The 23,766-nt window shown below is 38.1% G+C and overlaps 1 protein-coding gene across 1 annotated transcript; it reads left to right on the forward strand.

The window, feature by feature from the left end:
- Positions 1 to 2,537: 2,537 nt before the first annotated feature.
- On the forward strand, positions 2,538 to 19,694 carry LOC144967295 (uncharacterized). The gene is made up of 4 exons (XM_078904355.1): positions 2,538 to 2,682; positions 16,859 to 17,039; positions 17,722 to 17,817; positions 19,581 to 19,694. The coding sequence occupies exons 2-4, from the start codon at positions 16,868 to 16,870 to the stop codon at positions 19,646 to 19,648; spliced, it is 336 nt and encodes a 111-aa protein (XP_078760481.1). The 5' UTR covers positions 2,538 to 2,682; positions 16,859 to 16,867; the 3' UTR covers positions 19,649 to 19,694.
- Positions 19,695 to 23,766: the final 4,072 nt, after the last annotated feature.

The following is a 23,766-nucleotide window of genomic DNA, read 5'->3' on the forward strand; positions in this document are numbered from 1 at the left end:
TCATTTAGGAACCTCTAGCTTTCCTTTTCCTTCAGTGCTTTTAACTTCATATCTAAAACTTTCCTCTCTCACCTTTATTTTTACTGGCGTTGAAATGACCTAATAGTGTCGCAAAGGGCGTAAAAACTCTAAATCCAAACTACCATCAGATGTACGTAATACCAATCACACAAACACCACTATATTCGGTTTCTTACGCCTATTTCAATACAATAGAGGCTTCAAAATCACTCATACATTTAGGGCCATGTTGTGAGTAATTTGCATTCATCTATTTCTAGATTAATCTTGCTGTTGTCACGGTTACGGGTGCCATATAGGAAAATTAGCAATAGGGTTCACAAAACATAAATGATTTGAAAGTCTAAACTAATCTACGACGAGAAAATTAAAAAGTTTACTAGTCTAGTGTGAATTCCAAAAGATAACTGACTAAAAAGCATGCAGATCATAATATTATAATAGAGAAAGATGCATGGAGAGAAATAGAAAAATGATAAAAAGGAAGTAAAAGAAACTGCAATAGACAGTAAGACTGACCAAGAAATCCGATCCGTTATGTTATATTGCAAACAATACGTCATACTATTGTAGAAAAGATGCTTTCGTGGGGTGAAACAAATGATAAAAGGACTGAAAGAAAATAGCGATGGAAAGGAAGTAATTAGGTGTAAAACAGTATTTCAATTATATTATTATTTAGTCTTTGTTCAACTGATCTATTATACACAATAATGCTGCCTAAGTTAGCCATTGTGTTGTGTAGCAAGGCTGGCTGGAAATCACATGGAATCTTTACAATCTGGGCCTGTTTTCATGAACGTGGACTGGCTCTTAATCTCTGACTATCTCTGACTATAGTCAAAGACTTGAAATTTAAAAAATTGAATTTCATGTGAGCTGATTATGCAAGTCCCAGACTAAAGTCACGGCACATTTGGACCAAGTCTGGCCAAGTTTTAGTCATTTGCCGAGTCAGAACTTCAAGCTGAGTTTGAGATTAGTTACTTGGATACATCATAGCGTCGACAGATAGCAGGTATCTTTAGATTGATAGGGCTTCGATTCGGAAGGAAAATACGTCGGTTACGAATGACATAGGCAAACGTGTCCTGTTGCTATTGACACTGGCCTTTAAAAACCTATAAGATAAGCGCAGGTCGTCGACAGTACACATTTTTGTGAGTAAAAACAAAAACAAAACAAAATGAATCTAATCGGCTCGCGAGTTGCGAATGAACGGAGACTCGAAATCGAAGGGTTTGCGTCAAAGAACAATAATTTAGAAAGTATAGTGTATAGTATAGAAAGTATAAATATTCTGCTGGCATTGTAACTGACTGAAATAATGTGATTCGTCAGAACACACTTTCTCGTTTTTTGTTGTTGTTGTTGTTTTTGTTTGTTTGTTCAATTTGTTTGAGTTTCAATGAAACTATCATTGGCCTAAATATCAAACAGATAGTCGATCATGGACATTATTGTAGGCTATCAGTCTACAGTCGTTTCCCGCAACGTCCATGTGTCTTGTATCGCTTCAGCCTTTTCTGCCTAAGGTACTGGTCTTAAAAATACTGGGATAGTGTTTCAAGCATAATACCCGAAACACGAAAACAAGGGCAGTAGTGTTTATTGACGAATCACTATAGTGTTTTTGGCGTGGGTAGTCATACTGGTGTGTAAGATAGTGTTTATAGCGCACGCCACAATCACTATTGTAGTGTTTACAACATGTGTAAAAAATCACTACAGTAGTGGTTATGGCAAGAAAGCTTACGCCAAAACCACTCTTTTTTGAACGGTAGTGATTGGGCGTGTTACACCGGCTCTATTTCTTTGAACGCTCGGGAAAATAAAGCTGAACTTTATTTCTCCGAATGCTATTCGGACTGAATTTTCCGTGTGCTAGCTTCATATTTATTACTCCGCGCTCTCAACGCTTATGGGTTACAGACACGACGTCGATGCAAAAGTAAATGCTAAAACTAAAACAGAGTGGACAGGGAATTCTCGCGGAATGGTCACTTTATGACATATTGCTGCCTTCATATAATCTAATACATATTGTTTCCCCATCGGCAAAAACAAAAACAAAACAAAACAACAAAACAAAACAAAACAAACAAACAAACAAAACAAAACAAATGCAAATACTCACACATTCATCATAGACACACTCATATATACGCACTGGGGTCAGTTCAGGGTAGGAACAGGTTTCAGGACAAAAATAATTCATAAATACAGGATAGAAGTGTAACAGAGAGGTGAGAATAGGAGACATAGCAAGTAACAAAAGAAACACCCCTTGAGCTAGTCCCCGTCAACCAATCGCAAACGTAATAGAGAATAGGGTACAAAATCAGAAGACGAAGTAAGAGTAAGAGTGGGTAGACCTGTTTGTTTATTTCTTAGAGTTTAACGGCGCTTTAAACGCGCATGAGATAAGCGCCTACGCCAAAGTAAATATCTGACAGGCTGCACATCTGTGCGGAGAAGTGGAGTACAAGTTTATTTTCCGGAAGAAATAATCACTTCGATTTTTAAAACCTCGACTACTTTTCAAAAGTCACCCAGGCCTGTCCATTGCCCGTCACCAATTTTTCATCTACTTCCTTTTCCGTTGTGAAATTTCCCCAAGCGAACAGCGTGTTGAACGTTTCGTGTCCCAACGACTTAAAAGTAAGTTTTTATTTTGATTACTTTATCAGTAACACAAATAACTTTCCTCTCTTTTATCACGGTTACGCTTGCCCTTACTGAAACCGCACATTTTGTTCAAAGAACTACCCTAGCACTATTCAAGTTCAAGGCATTGGCATTGGCATTACAATTTGATGGAGCCCCTGGCCCGAGCTTGGCCTGGAATTGGGGTCTGCGTTTTCGAACTCGGGATATTTAACCCAGTTTACTCTGATATTGGCATTGGTTAAGAAGCGAGGTCCCTGCAGCCATCTTGCTTTGTTTACACAGAGACAATGGCCAGATGGTCTAAAAAGTTACAAGACTTAAAATACTTTCACTTTCAACTTTCACATGCACACGCAACCAAAAATGTAACCAAATTAAAAAACGTGCCATTTTGGATAGGTACTTTGGTAAGCGTCCATTTAGCACTCCAGCAATGGGCTGATAAATGGCCCGCTGTAATTATTCTCAGACATGTCTCGGAATAAGAAAATCGAAGTGCTTATTACTGCGAATAGTGAGTCCACAGGGCTGTCATTATTCCCAGACCCATGTAACTTACATGTAACAAGTTGGCAGAAAGATTTTATGCAAAATGCCAAACTAGCGTGAAAAATACCAAATATTCTGAAAAAAATGCCAGTGGTTATTTGTTGTCCCACAACAGTCAATATCAAGTGATATTTAACACGGCTGTCATTATTCTCCGCCGGGCGGAAAATAGTCCTTTTTATTTTCCGCCGGGCGGAGAATAACAAATTTGCTTATTTTCCGCCGGGTTTTTCAAGTTGATCTTTGAGACTTAGCGGACTCCCATAATCTGACCTTCGTGGTGTAGTGTAAATAATCTGGTCCTTATTTGCCCCCCCCCCCCCCCCCTCCCTCGTTATTATTAGGGAATCAGTGGGTGATAGCGGTGGCGGTAGACGGTAGAGAATCAGTGGGTAATTAACCAGTAGATTTGAGACACACTTCAAGTTCAAGCTTGCCGGACTAAAATAATTTGGAGAATGAAGGGAGTTGACTTAACTCTGCTCTTTCTCACTGCTAGTTGTGTGATTAGTTCTCACTAGTGATGCTCAATCAGACTACAAACGTTTGTGGGGAAGATTTTATGTCACTGATTATTGTGATAAGTTTATGTGTTGTTGTTAGTGTTTTTTTATGGTATGACTGTCGTGTCTCGATCAGGCTGTTGTGAGTAATCTTCATGTTGTGTTTGTTCACTGTCTCCCGCGTAAACGTGACGTCATCGTGTCTATCCTATAAAACCTTGTGACACCCTTCATTCTTTTCTCTTCGACACCAAGCCTAATTCTAGATCTACTATTTTGCCTATCGTTTGTATCTGACAGATCCGATCCGCCATACTATGTTTTAGAATTAGACTGTACCGGGACGATTCCCGATGTGCTTTTAGAGCATTTTTAACCGCCCATATGTCCTCACATATATGGAGAACGCCCACTTCGGTGGAGACTTTTTCTGAACTTTTTCCTTTATTTTACACATCGTGAACGAGATTGGGAAATCCGTTCACGACACGTTAAAGGTTACACATCGTCTGTACTGTGATGGGAACAAATAACCACTATGTGTCTATAGCGCTGGTGGTAGGGCCTCAGTGGGTACTCTACTGTGTGTCAAATACCCCCCCCCCCCCCCCCCCTCCCCATCATGGTAAGGATGCAGTGGCCTTTAGTAATAGAGCAGGCGGTAGGGACTCAGTGGCGAATATTATTGATAGGATGGTGGCTAATAGAACGAGTGGTAGTAGAGACTCATTGGCTAATAGAGCTGATGGTAAGGTCTCAGTGGACAATAGAGCTGGTAACAGGGACTCAGTGGCTAATAGGGCTGGTGGTAAGGACTCAGTGGCTAATAGAGCTGGTAGTAGGGACTCAGTGGACAATAGGGCTGGTGGTAGGGACTCAGTCGCTAATAGAGCTGGTAGTAGGGACTCAGTGGCTAATAGGGCTGGTGGTAAGGACTCAGTCGCTAATAGAGCTGGTAGTAGATATACAATATGGCATGTGAGGGACTCAAGTGGAATGTTATTCTGTGGTAAGGAACATTTTAGTGGGATAGACAAAGGGCTGTGGGATACTCATCTAATAGCTGGTGGAGAAAACATCGGTTGCAATTCAATATTCTTTTGATCAAAATACGAAAACAGGTAACAATATGACCTGTATCCAAAATAATGAATTAAATATCCTCTAGCGCTCATTTATGAGGTTACAGGATCTCTAATACTGGTTATACAGAGAAATACTGGGAAGAGTGACTTCTACAATAATTTTTTTGCATCGCTTCCTCGAAAAAGCAAACGAAACTTTGAATGTTTTGACCAAACTAAATATAATTTTAAAAATTAGTGTGTGACATCTGAATTGGATTTCCTTCATAATCGTTTTTTATAAAATTTCTATGCTCATCATCTTAATCTCCAGTGCAGATTCGAATCCCATATGATTATCTAGACAACTGGCGTCAATTAGTAAAGACACTGTCCATAAAAAGAGACAAAAAATGCAATGGTGTAGTGTAAATGAACCTGTAGTACTTGACTTACGTTACCGTCTAAATTCTTCAATTTTGTTTTTTTTGTTCTAAATTTTTAAAAAGTTATTATCAGACGTCTTTAAACACTCCATAATAAAATCTTATGAAATATTTCATTCATCTTATCGTTCTCTTACCATAGCACAGAAACTGCTCTCGTCTGTGTTATGATATTTGGTATGAGAGTTTTAATAAGAAGTTCTGTTCATTTAGAATTGTTTAGACCTTTAGGCTAATTTAATTGCTATGATCAGGTATTTTTGCAATTATTAAAGACTTATATATACTATGGTTGCTGAACAGTCTTCAGTGGTTTGATTATTAGATGCAAAAACAAATACTCTTGTTTTTGGAAAAATTTCTCGCAATCATAATTTTCATTATTTGTGTTTTTTAGCTTGCATTTGGGCATTTTTTTTTTTGCAAAACTCCCATTAGATATAGGTTGTTCATACTATGGTTGGGCTGGGGGCTATGACTCAGTCTAGCAGTATGGAGGACTCATGCTACTAGAGTAAAGGCTTAAAAACTCTGATAGGATTAGTGCTAAACGATAGGATCGATTCTCTATGTGAGGAAGTAAGGGAGTGGTATGGAGTGCAACAATGTGGAAAAATGCGAGATGTATGTCAAAACAAAGTGTGTGAATGTGAGAAATAGAGAGGGACTAGTTGAAGGTGGTATGAACTAGTGTGATGGTGGTAGGGAAAGACTAAGTTAATAGACTGGTGAATATGTTAATGGGTCTATTATTGACTCAGTATGAATACACTGATCAGCTAGCAGAATTTGTCACACTCAGTGAATACATTTTATTATGAAAAAATAAATTATCCCTCCAGATTGGAACGACTACATGTTAAAAAACATTGAGTAGAAATTTTCCCTTATGTATCAAAATCATTGCAGTGCCATATTGTAATCCTGTTTTTCAGAGTGCTGAGGCTATTTGATGAAACATAACAACTACACCAAAAAAGGAGCAAATAAGCTAAAAAAAATGTGTGGTCATGAGGTCTTTGGGTTGGCGCTTCGTCGACCTGGGTTCGAACCATTGAACAGGCGCATAGTTACTAAAGGCCTGTCTTTTCTAAATTTCGGTGTAAAGGAAACCGGCATATTCAACAGTATTGTCTTGTGTAAAAATTGTAATATATAACACTTTTAAGATTAGCATTGTAATGAGCCAAGCGAATTTCGTAAAAAAAGTCAGAACAAAATTTGGTGATAGATCGTTTGCTTGTTTCGGCCCCAAGATTTGGAATGAACTACCACGTGGTCTGAGGGAGTGCAAGTCTTTACCTACTTTTAAAAAGAATCTCAAGACACATTTTTACTGTATTTGTTTTTCTTGACTCTATATGAATCCTTGATCTGGCTATGAATTGTTATTGTTATTATTATTTTATTTTTTTATTTTTTTTCACTTAAAATGATATTTATATTGTAAAGTGCCCAGAGCTTGTGTTTTACACGAGAATGAGCGCTATATAAATGTGTATTATTATTATTATTAGTAGTAGGGACTCAGTGGACAATAGGGCTGGTGGTAGGGACTCAGTGGCTAATAGTAATAGGGCTGGTGGTAAGGACTCAGTCGCTAATAGAGCGGGTAGTAGGGACTCAGTGGACAATAGGGCTGGTGGTAAGGACTCAGTGGCTAATAGAGCTGGTGGTAGGTAAATAACTATTTGTTGCAATTCAATATTCTTTATTGATCAACAATACAGAAACAGGCTTAACTTAATATAGTACCTGTAAATAAACCCAAATATAATAGAACAGTTAGAATATCCTCTAGCAGGGACTCATTGGCTAATAGAGCTGATGATAAGGATCCAGTGGCTAATAGGGCTGGCTGTAGGGGCTCAGTGGACAATACCTGTGGTGGGGACCAGTCGCAGTGACTAATACTGTCATGGCAGTTTTTTTGCATCGCTTGCGGCAGCGTTGCTGGCCCCCCCAAAAAAATGGCAAAAAAAACCGCAAACTTTGCAATGTTTTGCACAAAAAAAAAAAAAAAACTAAAATAAAATAAATAAATTTTAAAATATTTAGTGGTGGTGACAATCTGGGATATTAGGATTTCTTCATAAATGTTCCGTTGTTTTTGTCATGTCAAACATTTTCTATGCCTTCTATCATTTTTGACACCTCTGCCCAGTTGCATGAATTTTGGCGACACTCCCTTATTTATGACGTTAGTCTAGACACATTGGCGTCAAATGTAAAAAGTAGCACTAGACACATGGTGGTCATAGATGAGAAGATGATCGAAAGGGAAAGGGATGGAGCAAATGGGTGTAGTGTAAATATTTGTGTACTTTTTAGCGGTAGCATGATAGTACATTTGACGATTTTATAAGTTTTATAAGCGTCTTTTTTAAATTTTTCTTCTTTTTAATTTTGTTTTTGTTTGATTGTTCTGAATTTGTTAATAGAATTCATTACAACTTGTGTCTAATTATAACACAATTTAAAAAATAAATTAAAAAATCATTTCACAAAGTATTCTTGCATTCTCTCTCTCGCTTTCTCATGTCCATATTTGTCTCTCAGCCACCCTTCCTCTATCTTCATATTGTGTTTATAGATATTTGGTAATAGAGAGATAATATGTACATAATAGTAAGTTAGGCTGATCGATTTAAGAAATGATTGTTTAAATTTATAGGCTAATTTAAATTTGCTCTATAGATGGAATATGTTTTGCAATTGATTAAAGATTCTTATATCATCACAAGGTTGCAATAATACAGACACAAGTCGGGTTTGTTATGTAAAAACAAATACCTCCTTGTCTTTTGGCCAAAAATTTCCGCAATTTTTTTCATTAATTTTGCTGGTTTTTTTAGCTTGCAAAATTTGGGATTTTTTTTTTTGCAAAAAACCGCCATGTCAGATATAGGGCTGGTGGTAGGGACTCAGTGACTAATAGGGTTGGGCTGGTGGTATGGACTCAGTGGCTAGCACGTCAGTGGGAGGGACTCAGTGGCTAACAGGGCTAGAGGTAGGACTCAGTGGCTTACACTAACAGGGCTAGTGGTAGGACTTAGTGGCTACACAGACTAGGAGTCCTGTATTCTCTATGGTGGGTAACAGTACAGGGCTAGTGGTATGGATTCAGTGGCTAACAGGACTGGTGGTAAGGAATCAGTGGCGAGTGGTATTGGTATGGACTCAAAGGCCAATAGGGCTGGTGGTGAGGACTCAGTAGCCAATAGGGCTAGAGGTAGGGACTCAGTGGCTAACAGCAGTGGTATGAACCCAGTGACTCACAGGACTGGTGGTAGGGACTCAATGACTAATACTAATAGCGCTGGTGGTAGGGACTCAGTGTGTAATAGGCCTGATGATAGGTACTCAAGTATGTAATAGCACTGGAGATCAGAACTAAGCAGTTAACCTATATGTCACAACTGACAGTGAATACATTTTATTATGAAAAAAAAAAATTATCTCCCGTTGGAACGCACTACAGTCCGCTTAAAACAAACCCTCATCTGAGCTAGGAAATATTTCACCTTAAAGGAGAACCTGTAGTCAAAAATCCATTGCAGTGCCAATATTGGTATTCCCTTGTTATTTCAGGTGGTAGGAGGTCTAATTTGATGATTAACACTAACACACATACACACACAAAAAAAGAGAAAAAAGCTAAAAACAAATGTGTGGCTATGTGGTCTTATGGTATGACAGACGCTTTCGGATCGGAAGGTCCTGGGTTCGAACCTCGCTCGGCGCATAGTTGAGTCCTTGGAAAAGGCTCTTTACTCACATTCTCTCAACATACTCAGGTGTAAAAGGAATACCCGGCTGTTAACAGTATTGTCTTTGTCCAAAAAAATTGTAATATCGCATAACAAGCGTTGCTGTTGACCAGAGCCCCCTTGTAAAGCACTTTGAGTGAGCACATTTAGTGGATATTGCGCTATATAAAAAGCTCAATATATTTAAATGTCTTCAATGACACAGACAATATAGGCTAAAATGAGACCAACCCCACCCACCCCACAAAAAAATAATTTCCGACACTGATGCACTGAAAACCAACGAAATCTTCCAAATTTACACACAATGTTCCCTTCAAGAGCTTCAAGAGCTACATCACGATGGAAAGGCTTAGCAAGTCTTGAAAATCCCTGTGTGGTGTCCGGGGTCCCTCAACTGAGAGGGTCAAGAATAGCCCAACGCCAAGCCAGCGTGTCGTAAAAGGCGACTAATGGTGTGTGATTCCCCCATCTTTGAGTCACCTGGTCCTCCAGGTTGGGGGTTGGCAAAGGGTTAACACCCCTTTCCGTTAAACTCAAACCGTTACAGAAACACAGACAGACAAACCAAATCCTTTTTTTAGCTTGGGCGACCGAAGAGTTTCTGGAATTACAGAATTTATGAAGGACAACAGACAAAGCCGAAAGGACTCTGCTGACCCGATGACGTCTTCGCCAAACAAGCAGCTTCGAATTGCGTCGTGGAACGTTCGCACCATGTATGAAGCAGGAAAAAGCTCTCAAGTTGTGACTGAGATGAGAAGATACAGGCTGCATATACTTGGAGTAAGCGAAACCCACTGGATACAATCCGGACAGAAACACCTCAAGTCTGGGGAGAAGATTTTATATTCAGGGAGAGGGGACGGGATTCATACACAGGGAGTAGGAATAATTCTAAGCAAGTTTGCCCAGAAGTCACTGAGAGGATGGGAACAATGCGGAGAAAGGATCATCATGGCGTCCTTTACAACACGGAGTAAGAAGATCAGCATGAACATTGTACAGATCTATGCCCCAACAAATGATGCAACAGATGAGGACAAAGATACATTTTATGGTCTGCTACAACAAGTCATTGACAAGTTGCCAAGGAAAGACATCAACATATTGATGGGAGATGCTAATGCAAAAGTGGGACAGGATAACGTAGGCTATGAAGGTATCATGGGACGTCATGGCATGGGAGAAATGAATGATAATGGTGAGAGATTTGCAAATTTCTGTGCATTCAACAGTTTGGTGATTGGAGGATCAGTGTTCCCCCATAAGAGGATCCACAAAGCAACTTGGGTCTCACCAGATGGTGTGACAGAGAATCAGATTGATCATTTTTGTATCTCTCGTAGATTCAAACGTTCATTGGAAGATGTGACAGTACGGAGAGGGGCAGATGTTGGATCAGACCACCACCTGCTATTGGCAAAGCTTAAGCTCCGACTCAGAAAACACGGGGCCAGATCACATACAAGAAGAAAATTCGAGGTGAATGCACTTGATGGGGAAAAGAATGAGGAATTCAAACTACAATTGAGTAATAGATTCCAACCTCTTACTGAGCTCGAGGAGGACATAGATGTAGAGTCACATTGGGCAAAGATCAAGGAAGTTTACATAACAACTTGCCACGAGGTATTGGGGGTAAAGAAATCGGAACATAAAGAATGGATAAGTCCAACCACCTTGGACCTTATTGAAAAGAGGAGAACAAGGAAGGAACAAGTGAATGCAAGCCGAACAAGGGCTTCAAGACTGGATGCACAAGAGCAGTATCGAGCCATAGCTAAGGAAGTCAAAAGATCTGTGAAGAAAGACAAGGAAGCATTCATGAACAGACTTGCAGAGAAAGCAGAAGCAGCAGCGACTGGAGGACACATGAGGATCCTTTATCAAACTACCAAGACACTTGCTGGAAAATATGGGAAACCAGAGGTACCAGTCAAAGACAAAGATGGGAAAACTATTTTTGGAAAAGAGGCTCAATCTGAACGATGGAGGGAACATTTCAACTGCCTTCTGAACAGACCACCACCAGACAACCAGCCAGAAATTTTGCCTGCAAGGAATGAGCTACCAATTAGCTGTGATCCACCATCGATAGCAGAGATTGTGGGTGCCATTAACAAGATGAAAAGGGGGAAAGCTGCTGGACCAGACCAGATTCCACCGGAGGCTCTAAAAGTTGATGCGGAAAGAAATGCTGAGGCCCTGCACCCACTATTTGAGAGAATCTGGAATGACGGGATATTCCCAAAGGATTGGAAGGAAGGACATCTTATCAAGCTTCCAAAGAAAGGGGACCTCAGTAATTGTAATAATTATCGAGGCATCACTCTTCTTTCTATCCCAGGAAAGGTTTTCAACCGTATTATTTTAGAGAGAATTAAGAATGCAACAGATGCTAAACTGCGGGACGAACAGGCAGGTTTTCGGAAAAACCGTTCAACCACCGACCAGATTGCCTCTCTGCGAGTCATAGTGGAACAGTCTATAGAATGGAACTCTCCTCTTATTGTCAACTTTCTGGATTACGAGAAGGCTTTCGACAGTATTGACAGAGCAACATTGTGGAAAATTCTGGCACATTATGGACTCCCTGAAAAGATAGTAAACCTCATTAAGGAAATGTATGAAGGATCAAGTTGCAGGGTTGTACATGAAGATCAGCTGACTGACAGCTTTGAAATTAAGACTGGTGTCAAGCAGGGATGCTTGCTCTCTCCATTCCTGTTCATCCTTGCCATTGATTGGCTAATGAAGGAAACCTCCAAAGGGAGAAGAAATGGGATACAGTGGACCCCCTGGACACAGTTGGATGATCTGGATTTTGCAGATGATCTGGCTCTTTTGTCCCACACCCAGGACCAGATGCAAACAAAAACCACAATTATAAACAGCCTCTCGGAATCAATTGGTCTAAGAATACACCCTGCAAAGTCAAAGGTCTTGAGGATAGGTACGCGTCAAAGGGAGCAGATCAAAGTAAAAGATCAGGAACTCGAAGATATAGACACTTTCTGCTATCTCGGAAGTATAATTGACAAGGATGGAGGCACGGAAGCAGAGGTGAAAGCACGAATAGGAAAGGCACAGGCTGCATTCACATCTTTGAACAGAGTTTGGAGAACTAAAGATATCTCCCTTCAACTAAAGCTAAGACTTTTCAACTCAAACGTGAAGTCTGTCCTACTGTATGGATGTGAAACTTGGAACGCATCACAGGCATGTATAAGGAGGGTACAGATTTTTGTAAACAGGTGCATGCGTAAGCTACTCAGAATAAAATGGATGGATAGAATAAAAAATGAAGAAGTATGGAAAAGAACACAGCAGAAACCAGTAGGAGAGGATATAGGAAGAAGACGATGGAGGTGGATTGGACACACGCTTAGAAAGAATGACTCAACTATAACAAAGAAAGTATTGGACTGGAACCCTCAGGGCAGAAGATCAAGGGGAAGGCCACGAGGAACATGGAGAAGAATTAAAGAAGCTGATATACAGAGAAGTGGTAAGACCTGGAATGAGATAAAAAAGTTGGCTCAGGATAGAGAAGGATGGAAACTGTTTGTCTGTGGCCTATACCCTGACCCAGGGTGAAAAAGGCAATGATGATGATGATGAAGTCTTGAAAAATATATTTAAAGAATTGTTTTTCGATTACGATTGAAAATTTGGCATGGAACGACAAGAAAAAATCAAATTTAAAAATTCATAAAACTAATAAAACTACTAAATTTTAGTTTAGCCCAAAACCAAATCCATCATGATGCAATACCCATCATACGAAAGATTCTGACCAAATTTGGTATACAATCTGATGGGAAACAATCCAGCTATGAATGTCAGAAAATCGAAAATGATATTTTGAGAAAAAAACAAAATGTCTTTATTAATTTGATAAACAAGCTAATTTTGCAGACAACGTCCATCAAAATTTCAAAGTATAATCAATATGGAACAAGAGAATAAGTCAAATTTTGTAAATTGATCAATTTCTGAAAAGAAAAAAAAAATTGTCTAGAAAGAAATGCTGTACAATATTTTTTAAATTTCGGCTGAAATTGCGGATCGACAGGAAAAAAAATTAATTTTTAAAATTAAAAAAAACTTCTAAATTTTAATTTACCCCAAAATGTTTCCATCATGATGTAAAACACATCATAAAAAAGATTCTGAATAAATTTGAAAAAAATCTAAAGGAAAATGACATATATGGTTCTTAGAAAATCAGAAAATGACACAAAACGGAAATTTGAGAAAACACTTATTTGACATAATCTGATCCATAAAATTTTCAAAATAATGACTATCATAGGACAAGAAAACACGAAAATTGTGTAGATTGATCTGTCTAAAAAATGTATAAATGATTCGCTAACCCATTCCCTAAGAAAATAAATGCTGAAAAATTTTAACACTATTGTGGTCAAATATGATTTATATCTTACGAATTCATCACTGTAATCAAAAAAACTAATATGATATGACGCACTACCCTCATGTTTTTATTTTTTAAAATGCTGCTTGTGAGATAAGTATCTAATTAATTTGAACTACAAAATCAAATCTATTTGAGACCAAAAAAAAAAACCAGGTAACTGGCGAAATTAGATTTAGCTCCAATCAAACGCAATTTGCTTTCGCAAACTCCCAGAAAATTTTTTTTCTTTCGGCTCAATACAGGAAAATTCAACACCACTTGTTTGCAACCACTTTGTCTGATGTTCCACAAAGACGGTTGATCTTGCTCTGGTTTGAAAAATGGAAATAGAAAAGAGGCATTTCGTTAGCAATTTTTGGAAAGGTCTATACAATCAATACATACCAAGACATACCAATTTTTTTTAAATGGCCATCATTCTCACCATCACCAACACAGTTGAAATTTCATTGGCTTTACCATACAGGACAAAACTCTTGACAACAAACTATCATTTAGATTAACAAGCATTTATACTCGAGCATGCAAATCTCGAAATCACGGAAATCTCAAACTTGGTACAATTCCCAGTTTTAATCCCTTTATTTCGTTCATATAGTGGACACTCCCTTGCGATCTGTTGAATTTTTTCCCCCACTAATTGATTGTGTTGAACTGACAGAGAAAAGGAAATTGCAGTCTCACTATCGACTCTCTACAGAGTTCATAATAATTGGGAGTTGTGATTATTTGTTTGTTTGTTTGTTTGTTGTTGCTTTAGGTCTCTTCCAACACAATTGAGGTTATATGAGAGACCGCTGAAACAAAAAAACAAACAATCTAACAAAAATAATACAAATGTAAATCAAAATCATAACCTAAAGATATCACAAGCTAAATTATAAATAACCAAGAACAAACAGGCAGAAGATTTACAGAAAAAAAAAATATCCCCTGTCAAAAATACAATCACAAACCAAAGAAGCAGGATAGGCTAGTGAAGAGAAGAAGAAACGACATCACTATCGGATCGTACACCCATGCGAACATCATAGGTATATGATTCAAGGGTGATGCTCCCATCCAACCACCCGCGAGTTGTGATTATAATTATAATACGAATTTTATCAAGACCACCCACATTTACCTCCCTCAAATCCTGTGTAAAATACTCAAATTGGAAAACTAAAAAACACGGAAATCTTGAACAAACAGGCATGGTCCCGACATGTTCGAAATTCCCATGCTCGAGCGTACTGTATTGATCACCAATAACAGAGATGCCAACCTAGCCTTTTGAAAACCCATATTTTCAAGACCAAAAACCTGTATTTACTGCGCCGTGCAGAAATCAATATCAACCCGAAAAGGTCGAATTGGACTTCGTTAACTCGTACTCGAAAAAGGGCAGTGAATTACTTATAGTTATATAGCAGTAGGCTGGGCAAGATTCGCAAAATTCAGTATCGATAATGAAAGCTCTTCTGCATGAAAACACTTTTCATGTTGTGATCGTAATTTCGTGGATTTTTCACTTCAACCAAATCCCGTATTTTTCATGATAAAACCGTGTGCCCGTACTTCGGAAGAAAAACCGTACAGACCACGGGAAACCTTACCTGGTTGGCATCTCTGCAATAAAGATGTAATCTAATGAAGATTTCAAAACATTACTAACCAGTTTCAAAAAGTGCATGCAGATACTCTGCTCTGCTGGCACAGATGATGGTTTGCTGATTAATAAGATTGCCACAACACATCTTGAGCCAGCTATCTTTCTTGATTGTCAGGACACCAGTACCGTCAACTGGACTCTTTCATGTTAGCTGTCAATGAAAAAAAAAAAAAAAATTAAATTCACTGCAGTGAAAATGGCACATACCAATGTCATTGTTTAAATTAATAATAATAATAATAATAATAATAATAATAATAATAAAAAAAATAATATAATAATAATAATAATAAATAATAATAATAATAATAATAATAATAATAATAATAATAATATAAATAATAATAAATAATAATAATAATAATAATAATAATAAATAATAATAATAATAATAATAATAATAATATAATAAATAAATAACAAATGCATTTGTTAAAAAAGTAATGGTTAAAATGATATCGTTTTTCATTACAGTATCTTATATCATTGTCATTATCATCATCATGAGGCATCTCAATTTCATTCCAAAGTTCTAAAAATTGTGTCACCGCTTCCACTGCTGCTGAAAACTGCCCAGTTGTTACAGTTACAATTACAATGCACACAATTACACTTACACAGTATTAGAAGTAAAATCAACGAAGGATTAATCCATAAAGATCACATTGGAATGTAGAACACATGGCACACGTGACAGTCGGCAAGGCGTGTTGTTATTACAGTACAATTACATTCTCATTCATTCATCTATCTCCTCATACTCATATCGCCATCGGCATTGCTCGATATACACTTCACTGTCCTGAGTCCGAGCCTTGTTAAAAACAAAAACAAAAAGAAGAAAAGTCAAATTCTTACCTCTACAGAATCCTGACGAATAAAAATGGTATCAGTCTCAGTCTGCAATTGGTTAACTGCATTTTTGCAATTGTTGATAAGATGAAAAAGTGCTTGGAAATCAAGAGTCACAATCATTGACAATCGAACAAAACAATCATGGCTTCGGGTTGGCGCCACGGTCGACCGGATGTGACCTTTGACACGACCGGGGGTCACAAGACCCAAGGATAATCCCGGCGGAGAATAAGAAAAAAGGGTTATTTTCCGCCCGGCGGAAAATACTCACTCCCATTTAACACATGATGAAAGTAAATAGTGATCAAATGTCAAATCCACCTTTTTTTAAAAAGCAAATGGATCAATGAAATTTCTTTTGTCACTTTGAACTGAAGACTGGCAATTCGACTTTTTATTATCAACCACAATTTTGAGGATATTTATGATGGGTGGGAATTTGTTTATTTCGCGGACGAATTCCTAGGCCAAGGTGTTGTTCGGCCCAAAGCCCAAAACCGAAAACACCTGTTATTTTCCTATCTTCTTCACACAAGACAATATAATTTATTATCACACGACCACAAAATTAGATCCAACAACATATTCGAATCTCCATCTTGATCATTCGTTCACATCTTGAAATCTATCAGCTTATGTCAGATTCATTTAATGAGAATAGTTCTGTCCCTGTTTATTGTATTATTTACAGTTAAATATATTTTATAAAGTTCCTGGAATCTCTCTCTCTCTCTCTCTCTCTGAGTTGTCGTCATCCATTATCTTGTGTTGACACTAAACTGTTTTTTTTCTCTTTCTCTCCAATGGGAGTCAAAAGTGCTCTTCGAATAAACTATTTTACTTGATGACTAGTTTTACCTTATCATTGGTTATCTTTATCAGTTCCTCAGAATGCGTTACGTTGCCGCTTACCTTTTGGCTGCCCTCGGAGGCAATGAATCACCATCTGCTAAAGACATTGAAAAGATTTTGGGCAGTGTGGGCATTGAGGCTGAAGCTGACAAAGTGAAGAAAATTATCTCTGAGTTGAATGGCAAGAACTTGGAAGAGTTGATTGCTGCTGGTAAGAATTAATTGATATGTATCGCTGACGCAAAGGAGATGCTCATTGTTAACTTTGGTCCTAATCAAGTACTGCTTTACTAATTAATAAGTAAGATTTCACTAAGTGTTGTCTTTCCTCATGCCAACACACACATGTAGCAAAGACTAGAAAAAATACTTTTTAAATTTAAAAAATATATTTGTATCCTGCTGACTTTTCAATATGAAATTCCATCCATTGACGATTGATAAGGAGGGGGGGGGGGGGGGGGTGTGTTCAAAGCTTTTATAGTCTTGCAAGGAAAAATATGTTAGTAATATTGACACATTTCCAACTTTTTATGAACATAGACCTTGTCCCTTATTTACTTGAGTTCAGAATGAATCTTGATAAATTAGTAGAAATTAATTTGGGAATTCTAGAACACATTGTTTTGCTCTCAGTTGATTTACTCTGTGTTATTTGCCTTCTGGGTAAATGTCTTGTTTATTATTTTTTTTTGCGCCTTGAGCATGGAGTATACTCTGTTCTCAGATCTTATGCTTTCGCTGCATTGATTATGTTTAGTGATAATAATATTAAAACATCATCTTTGACAGTGAGATATTCAATCAGATGCTTAACTGCTTATAGAAATTATATTATACACCCCCTTTTCTAATTTTATGACATAACCAATCTTTTTTTTTTTCCCCTCCAGGATCTGAGAAACTTGCCTCTGTTCCATCTGGTGGTGGTGCAGCTCCAGCCGCTGGAGGTGCCCCAGCTGCAGGCGGCAGTGCACCTGCTGCTGAAGGTATGTATTTGTTTTACAATTGATGTTATGCTATCAATTTGTTTTTAGAATTTTAATACATTGCCAAACTGTACATGTCATTAAGGATTAGTTCTGTTTTTCAACTTTGGTTGACCCAAGTTTTTTTGGTTTAGGTTTGATAGGATTATTCCTCCTGTTCGACGGGGATGGGTCACCATTTTCACCACATAGTACTCAATCCGAGCATATGTGTTGTTGCCTGTGAAATTGTGCCACATGATGATAGGTACTTTGGTAAAAAATTCAAATTGGATTGAGCTCAATGAAACCTATATCATTTTAAAGTGCTTTTCAACACGATTCTATGATACCAAAATTGTGAAAATCAGATAAGCAGAAAAAAGTTATGTTAGTTTAAAGGCTGAAAAATGGTCTTCTATTTGCCTTTGTTATTTACTGACGGACTTTTGTGACCTGAAAATTGTTGCATTTCCGGTAGTAACCACCATTTGGATTTCAAAACTGGTCTAAAATGGCCGCTAAGATTTGAGTAAGGATTTTACTGGAACGAATTTCATGGATGCAGTATACAACTTTGCCATGAATTTAATTTTATAAAAAAGTTAAGATGTTAAATAAACGTGCCAGCATGAAATTTTGATTTACCAAGTTCTAATCTTTTAATTATCCAAAGCTAAATTATACCCTATTTTATCCATAATCAAAAGTTATACTAAATTGTCATTGTTTTTAAAATAAATTACACCAAACGATAGAGTAATTTCTCCTGAAGAAAATAAGACACAAATCATTAAAATCCATCCATAAACAAAAAATCTATGGAACTTTTTCTGAGACCCATCACTCAAAAGTCCAAAAAATCGGGTCACAGCCACTAGGCCATTTATCGGCTCCCTGCTGGAGTCCCAAATGGACGTTTACCAAAGTACCTAATGATGAATTTAAATATGTTCATAACATGGATAGGGCCGTTTTTTTTTTTTTTTTTTGGTGGGGGAGTGGGGATGGGGATAACATACCTTGAATAGAGCAATGTGTGCCTTAATTGGTGGAGACGATTAGGGGGCAGGCGCTGGTGTGAGATAAGAATTTGAAACTGCCAGATTACAGGTCAGACATGTGACAGGGGTTACAGAATATTTTGGATATAATCTTCACAGCATTTTCGCTGTCTGCATCATAATGGATGAGCAGGCATTGGTGTAATTTATTCAATTTACCACAGATGTTGTCCAATATACTAAAAACAATAAAAAATTAAAAGCCAGTTATGAATTAATCTTTGACAGGTTTTATTGGTAAACAAAAATCTTTCTAATTGACATTGATGTCATACTCCACCCAGCAATAGCAGGAGTTATCAATGTTGCTCAATGAAATAGAATATGCACTCCTAGTTCAAAGAATATTGTGATGTCATTTTGCACAGCATTATATATCTGTCCACTCCGCTTAAGTGAAAATTCAGGTTTAAAAAATAGAGGTAGATCTAGTGATGCTGACTGGATTCTGAGAACCACTTTTGTAATTAGCTCTCTTTTTAAAATAGGAAAGTCAGGAAAGGGTATTGGAATCAGCCAATGGCAGCACTTAGTGACTTAAACTGCAGGGATTCATTGGATCCAGACTGCGAGGGTGCTAAATCTGCTTGTTTGGTTCTTTGTTCTTCCATTTTCTAACATGCAGTGGTTTACCCATTTTCAATGTAATATACATTCTCTGAGCACCAATTTGTCTTGACAAACATTCTTATCCATTATTTCATTTTCTTATTTTAACAGAGAAAAAAGAGGAGGAGAAATCAGAGTCTGAATCTGACGACGACATGGGCTTTGGATTGTTTGATTAATTGTGAAAGTTAAAACTGTTTCATGTCAATAAATGCCCCAAAATAATGGATGTGTTCATGTATTTTATATTCTTTAGTTCATGTTGTAATGATATTACAGTGGAATCCGCATAATGTCAACTTCTGATTAACTTGACCATAGTGTGATAGGGATGTCTCCGTACGTCTCTCTCTTAACCTGGCCTCCCCCACAAGGGCTTGGGGAGCGTTCACATATTATGTCAACACTTTGGGGGGGAGGGGGGGTCTGCCAAATGTTGACAAGTGTTGACATGGGGGAGGGGGGGGGGGGGGGGGTCATACCCAAGATGATGTCATCAAAAATTTGGTTATACAAATAGAATAAAAACACACTCAAGAAAAACACTGTAAAAGTTGAAGCGGATTAGTAACATATATGTTATTATTCGGATAGGACATCAGTCTTCACAAATTACTTTTTACCAGATCAGGTGATCCACCTACACCTATTCATTGCTGGGTGGACAGGGGGCCCCCGAAAAAAAAAATGTGGCTGCGATGGGAATCAACTCGAGTTGTCAGGTCTTCAGCCGCGCTCTTACAACTGAACTACCCTAAACATGTCTACATCTTCAAAATGGACTTTTTTTTTTTTTTGTTAACATCATGTAATGCTGGCTACCAGTATTGAACAGAGACAAAGAGGTATATATCAAATTTCACACCTTTTGGCACTCAGTTGTTTTTACCTCTTTTCCTCTGTTCAATAGCCACCATCACATGACTTTCACGAAAAATAGTCCATTTTGATGATGTCATCATATTGGGGGGGGGGGGGGGGTCAAGTCAATGATGACATGAGGGGGGGGGGTCTAAAAATGCTAATTTTTTGTTGACATAATATGTGAACGCTCCCTTGGAAGGGGATATTCCTTACAGGGAGCTGGGTGGGGATCCTGACCTCCTATAGCGGGCAGGGAGGTACATACTGTGTCTTCTATACCCTTATATCTCTTTTCCAACATGCTTTCTGCCTTTGTCTTGGAATGAGATTACTTGGTTTTTTCCTGGCCCTGGTCGGAGTCCTTGCTGGGAGGGAAACAGTCAAATGCTTAGTTATTGTTTTGGGAGATGATATTTTTTTCCATGTAAATCATCTGTTATGTATTATTATTTTTATTTTGAATGTATAATGTAAGCATTTGAGTGTGTTCCTCTTTGTTGGATTTTGTGCTTGTGTCTGGATGAGACTTGTAGGTGATTTCAAACTAAGTACATTGGTGGTATGCTCTTGGAATCTACATCTGATCACTATTTGTTCCCAGTTCCCCTTTGTCTTACTTTTTCTTGGGTGCTTTAATTGTAATTCTAGAACTTTTTACTATCCTATTTTCTTCCTTTTTACTGGCGCTGATATAACCTAAATGTGTTGCAAGCGCCGTAAAACCCTTAAAAACAAAAACAAACCTTACAGGGAGGGGGGTCTTTTGCCACTGTGGGTTGTTGTTGGGGTTTCTGTTCCCCCTATTTTGTTGTCCCTTCTTCATTTCTTGCTGGGTTTCTGTCCTTATCTCCTGGAGTAAAGTGTGCTCTTTTGCTCTTGCAAAATTTAGATTGTAAGAAAATAATACATTCCAGCACGGTTTCCTCGGGACACGTAAAAACGTTAGATGATATGTTACATTGCCATGACATTTGATGAGGAGGGTGGGGTTCCTTACCTTCCATAGTGGTCAGGGAAGTACAGTAAAATTACTTTAAACCGAAAGAAGCTAAACCGAAAAATACCTTAAACCGCAAAGAATTTAATAAATTGTACTAGTTTCTTCATTATCTTTGTACTAATTCTTACGATGAACCGAAATACTTCTAAGAAGGACTTTCTTTAAACCGAAACAACTTGAAAGCACCTTCCCTTTCTCTCTCTCTATTTTTCTTCAAAAATTCGGGAAGGTGGCCCCATATAATAATGCCCGGCGATATTAAAACAAAGAGCGTAAGTATAAGATCAGGGTGAGGGGTGGGGGGAAGGCAAACACTTCAATCACTGCACTTGGGTTTGTTTGGCCATCACCACGACCGCAGACTGGAAAAGGAAGACAACGGGTGACTGGCAGGCGAAAAATGAGGAAAGAGAGGGAGTTGGGGTGGAGAATCACGCAAGCGAGATGTTCTCGCTCGTGCGTTGATGCTTTGGAACTGACTGGATTTTCAACACGACATTAAGGAGGGGGGGGGGGGGGGGGGGGGGGGGGGTAGACAACTTACCATTGACATGCCATTTCATTTCCACTTTGATTGAATGGGTGTGTGGAGGGGGGGGGGGGGGGGGTTCTATGTAATTAGGCCTTTGAACCTAATGGCTTTTCAACAAAAGTATAGTAGACAGCTTAGCATTGACACGCCTTTTCATTTCCATTTCACTTCACCTCTGAGTAGCTGCGCATCATTCATTATCAATTATCGCACAAGAACTTTCGATCTTATTTTAGCTTTACATTTTACTAAAAGATGTCTAAAAGAAAGCACTGTGCTTACATCTTGGAGTTGAAATCAAAATACTATGTGAAGTCGATGAAAAAAAAGTTGATCAAGACGGAGATATGTAAAAAACACGGCATCCCGAACCCAACTCTTTCAACAATTTTGAATTGAAAACGAAAACTCCCAAAAATGTTTTAAAAACACACCCAAAAAAAAAAAAATAATAACATTAAAAAAAAAAGATTTTTAAAATGGTTACGAAGACGGCATTTATTCAACAACTACATTTATGGGGAAACCCATGATACGATTAAATGAGCAAATTTCTTAAATAGTTGAAAAACATCGCAAAACGGGAACTTGCTTTAAACCAAAATGTCTTTAAACCGAAATGGTTTAGAAGGTCCCCAAAATTTCGGTTTAAAGTAATTCTACTGTACTTACTGTGTCTCCTACTCACCTATATCTGTTTTCCAACATGCTTTCTATCTTTGTCTTGGAATGAGATTACTTGGTTTTGTCCGGGCCCTGGTTGGGAGGGAAACAGTCAAAAGTGTTTAGTTAATAAGAGTGTTGGGAGATGATATTTTTTTTCCTTGTAAATCATCTCTGTTATGCACTGCATTATGTTTCTTTATATTATGTATTTGTAAAACATTTGAGTGTATTCCTCTTAGCAGGGTCCTGTGCTTGTGTCTGGATGAGACTTTTAGTGATCTCAAACTAAGTACTCTGATGGTGTGCTTTTGGAATCTACACCCGTTTCTTATTTGAACCAATTCCCCTTTGTCTCCCCTTTTCTTGGATGCTTTATTGTATTTCTTGAACTTTTTACTTTCCCATTTTCTTCCTTTTTCCTGGCGCTGATATGACCTTAATGTGTTGCAAGCGCCGTAGAACCCTTAAAAACAAAATCAGGACGGTGGGCAGTGTGGCTCAACAGTATGGCCTTTGCATCGTACCTGAAAGAAACCAGTTCGAATATCCAGTGTTAATGGGGCCGTCAGTCAGCCACCTCTCCTTAGCTCAATTTGCCGCACTGTTGCGGCTGACACCTGGGTTAGCGGGTGGTTGGATGGGAGCATCACCCTTGAATGGTATACCTATGATGTTCGCATGGGTGTACGATCTGATAGTGATGTCGTTTCTTCTTCTCTTTACTAGCCTATCCTGCTTCTTTGGTTTGTGATTGTATTTTTGACAGGGGATATTTTTTTTTCTGTAAATCTTCTGCCTGTTTGTTCTTGGTTATTTATAATTTAGCTTATGATATCTTTAGGTTATGATTTTGATTTACATTTGTACTATTTTTGTTAGTGTTAGAATGCTTGTTTTTTTGTTTCAGCGGTCTCTCATATAACCTCAATTGTGTTGGAAGAGACCTAAAGCAACAAAAAAAAAACAACAAAAAAACACCTGGGTTACTCCAGTGTTCCTTTTGATTAAACCCTAAGACAAATTTCTGCTTGAGGATGAATAAAGGAAACATCTACTTTATTGATGTCATACGTGTGTGTCGGAGTGGGGTTCTACTCTTCTCTATTGCCTCACTCTGGGGGTTGTCGTTGGGACTTCTGCTCCCCCTAATTTGTTGTCCCTTCTTCATTTCTTGCTGGATTTCTGTCCTCATCTCCTGGAATGAAGTGTGCTGATTTGCTCTTGCAAAGTCTAGA

This window comes from Berghia stephanieae, chromosome 3, assembly GCF_034508935.2.
Source record: "Berghia stephanieae isolate SIO BIC M18660-M18661 chromosome 3, UCSD_Bste_1.3, whole genome shotgun sequence".
Classification (NCBI taxonomy): domain Eukaryota; kingdom Metazoa; phylum Mollusca; class Gastropoda; order Nudibranchia; family Aeolidiidae; genus Berghia; species Berghia stephanieae.

Bases quoted from the DNA above. Each gene is read 5' to 3' on its own strand.
- LOC144967295 (XM_078904355.1), top strand. From the start codon at position 16,868: ATGCGTTACGTTGCCGCTTACCTTTTGGCTGCCCTCGGAGGCAATGAA. The intron at 17,040-17,721 runs GTAAGAATTAAT...TTTCCCCTCCAG, and splicing joins GGAAGAGTTGATTGCTGCTG to GATCTGAGAAACTTGCCTCT. The intron at 17,818-19,580 runs GTATGTATTTGT...TTATTTTAACAG, and splicing joins CAGTGCACCTGCTGCTGAAG to AGAAAAAAGAGGAGGAGAAA.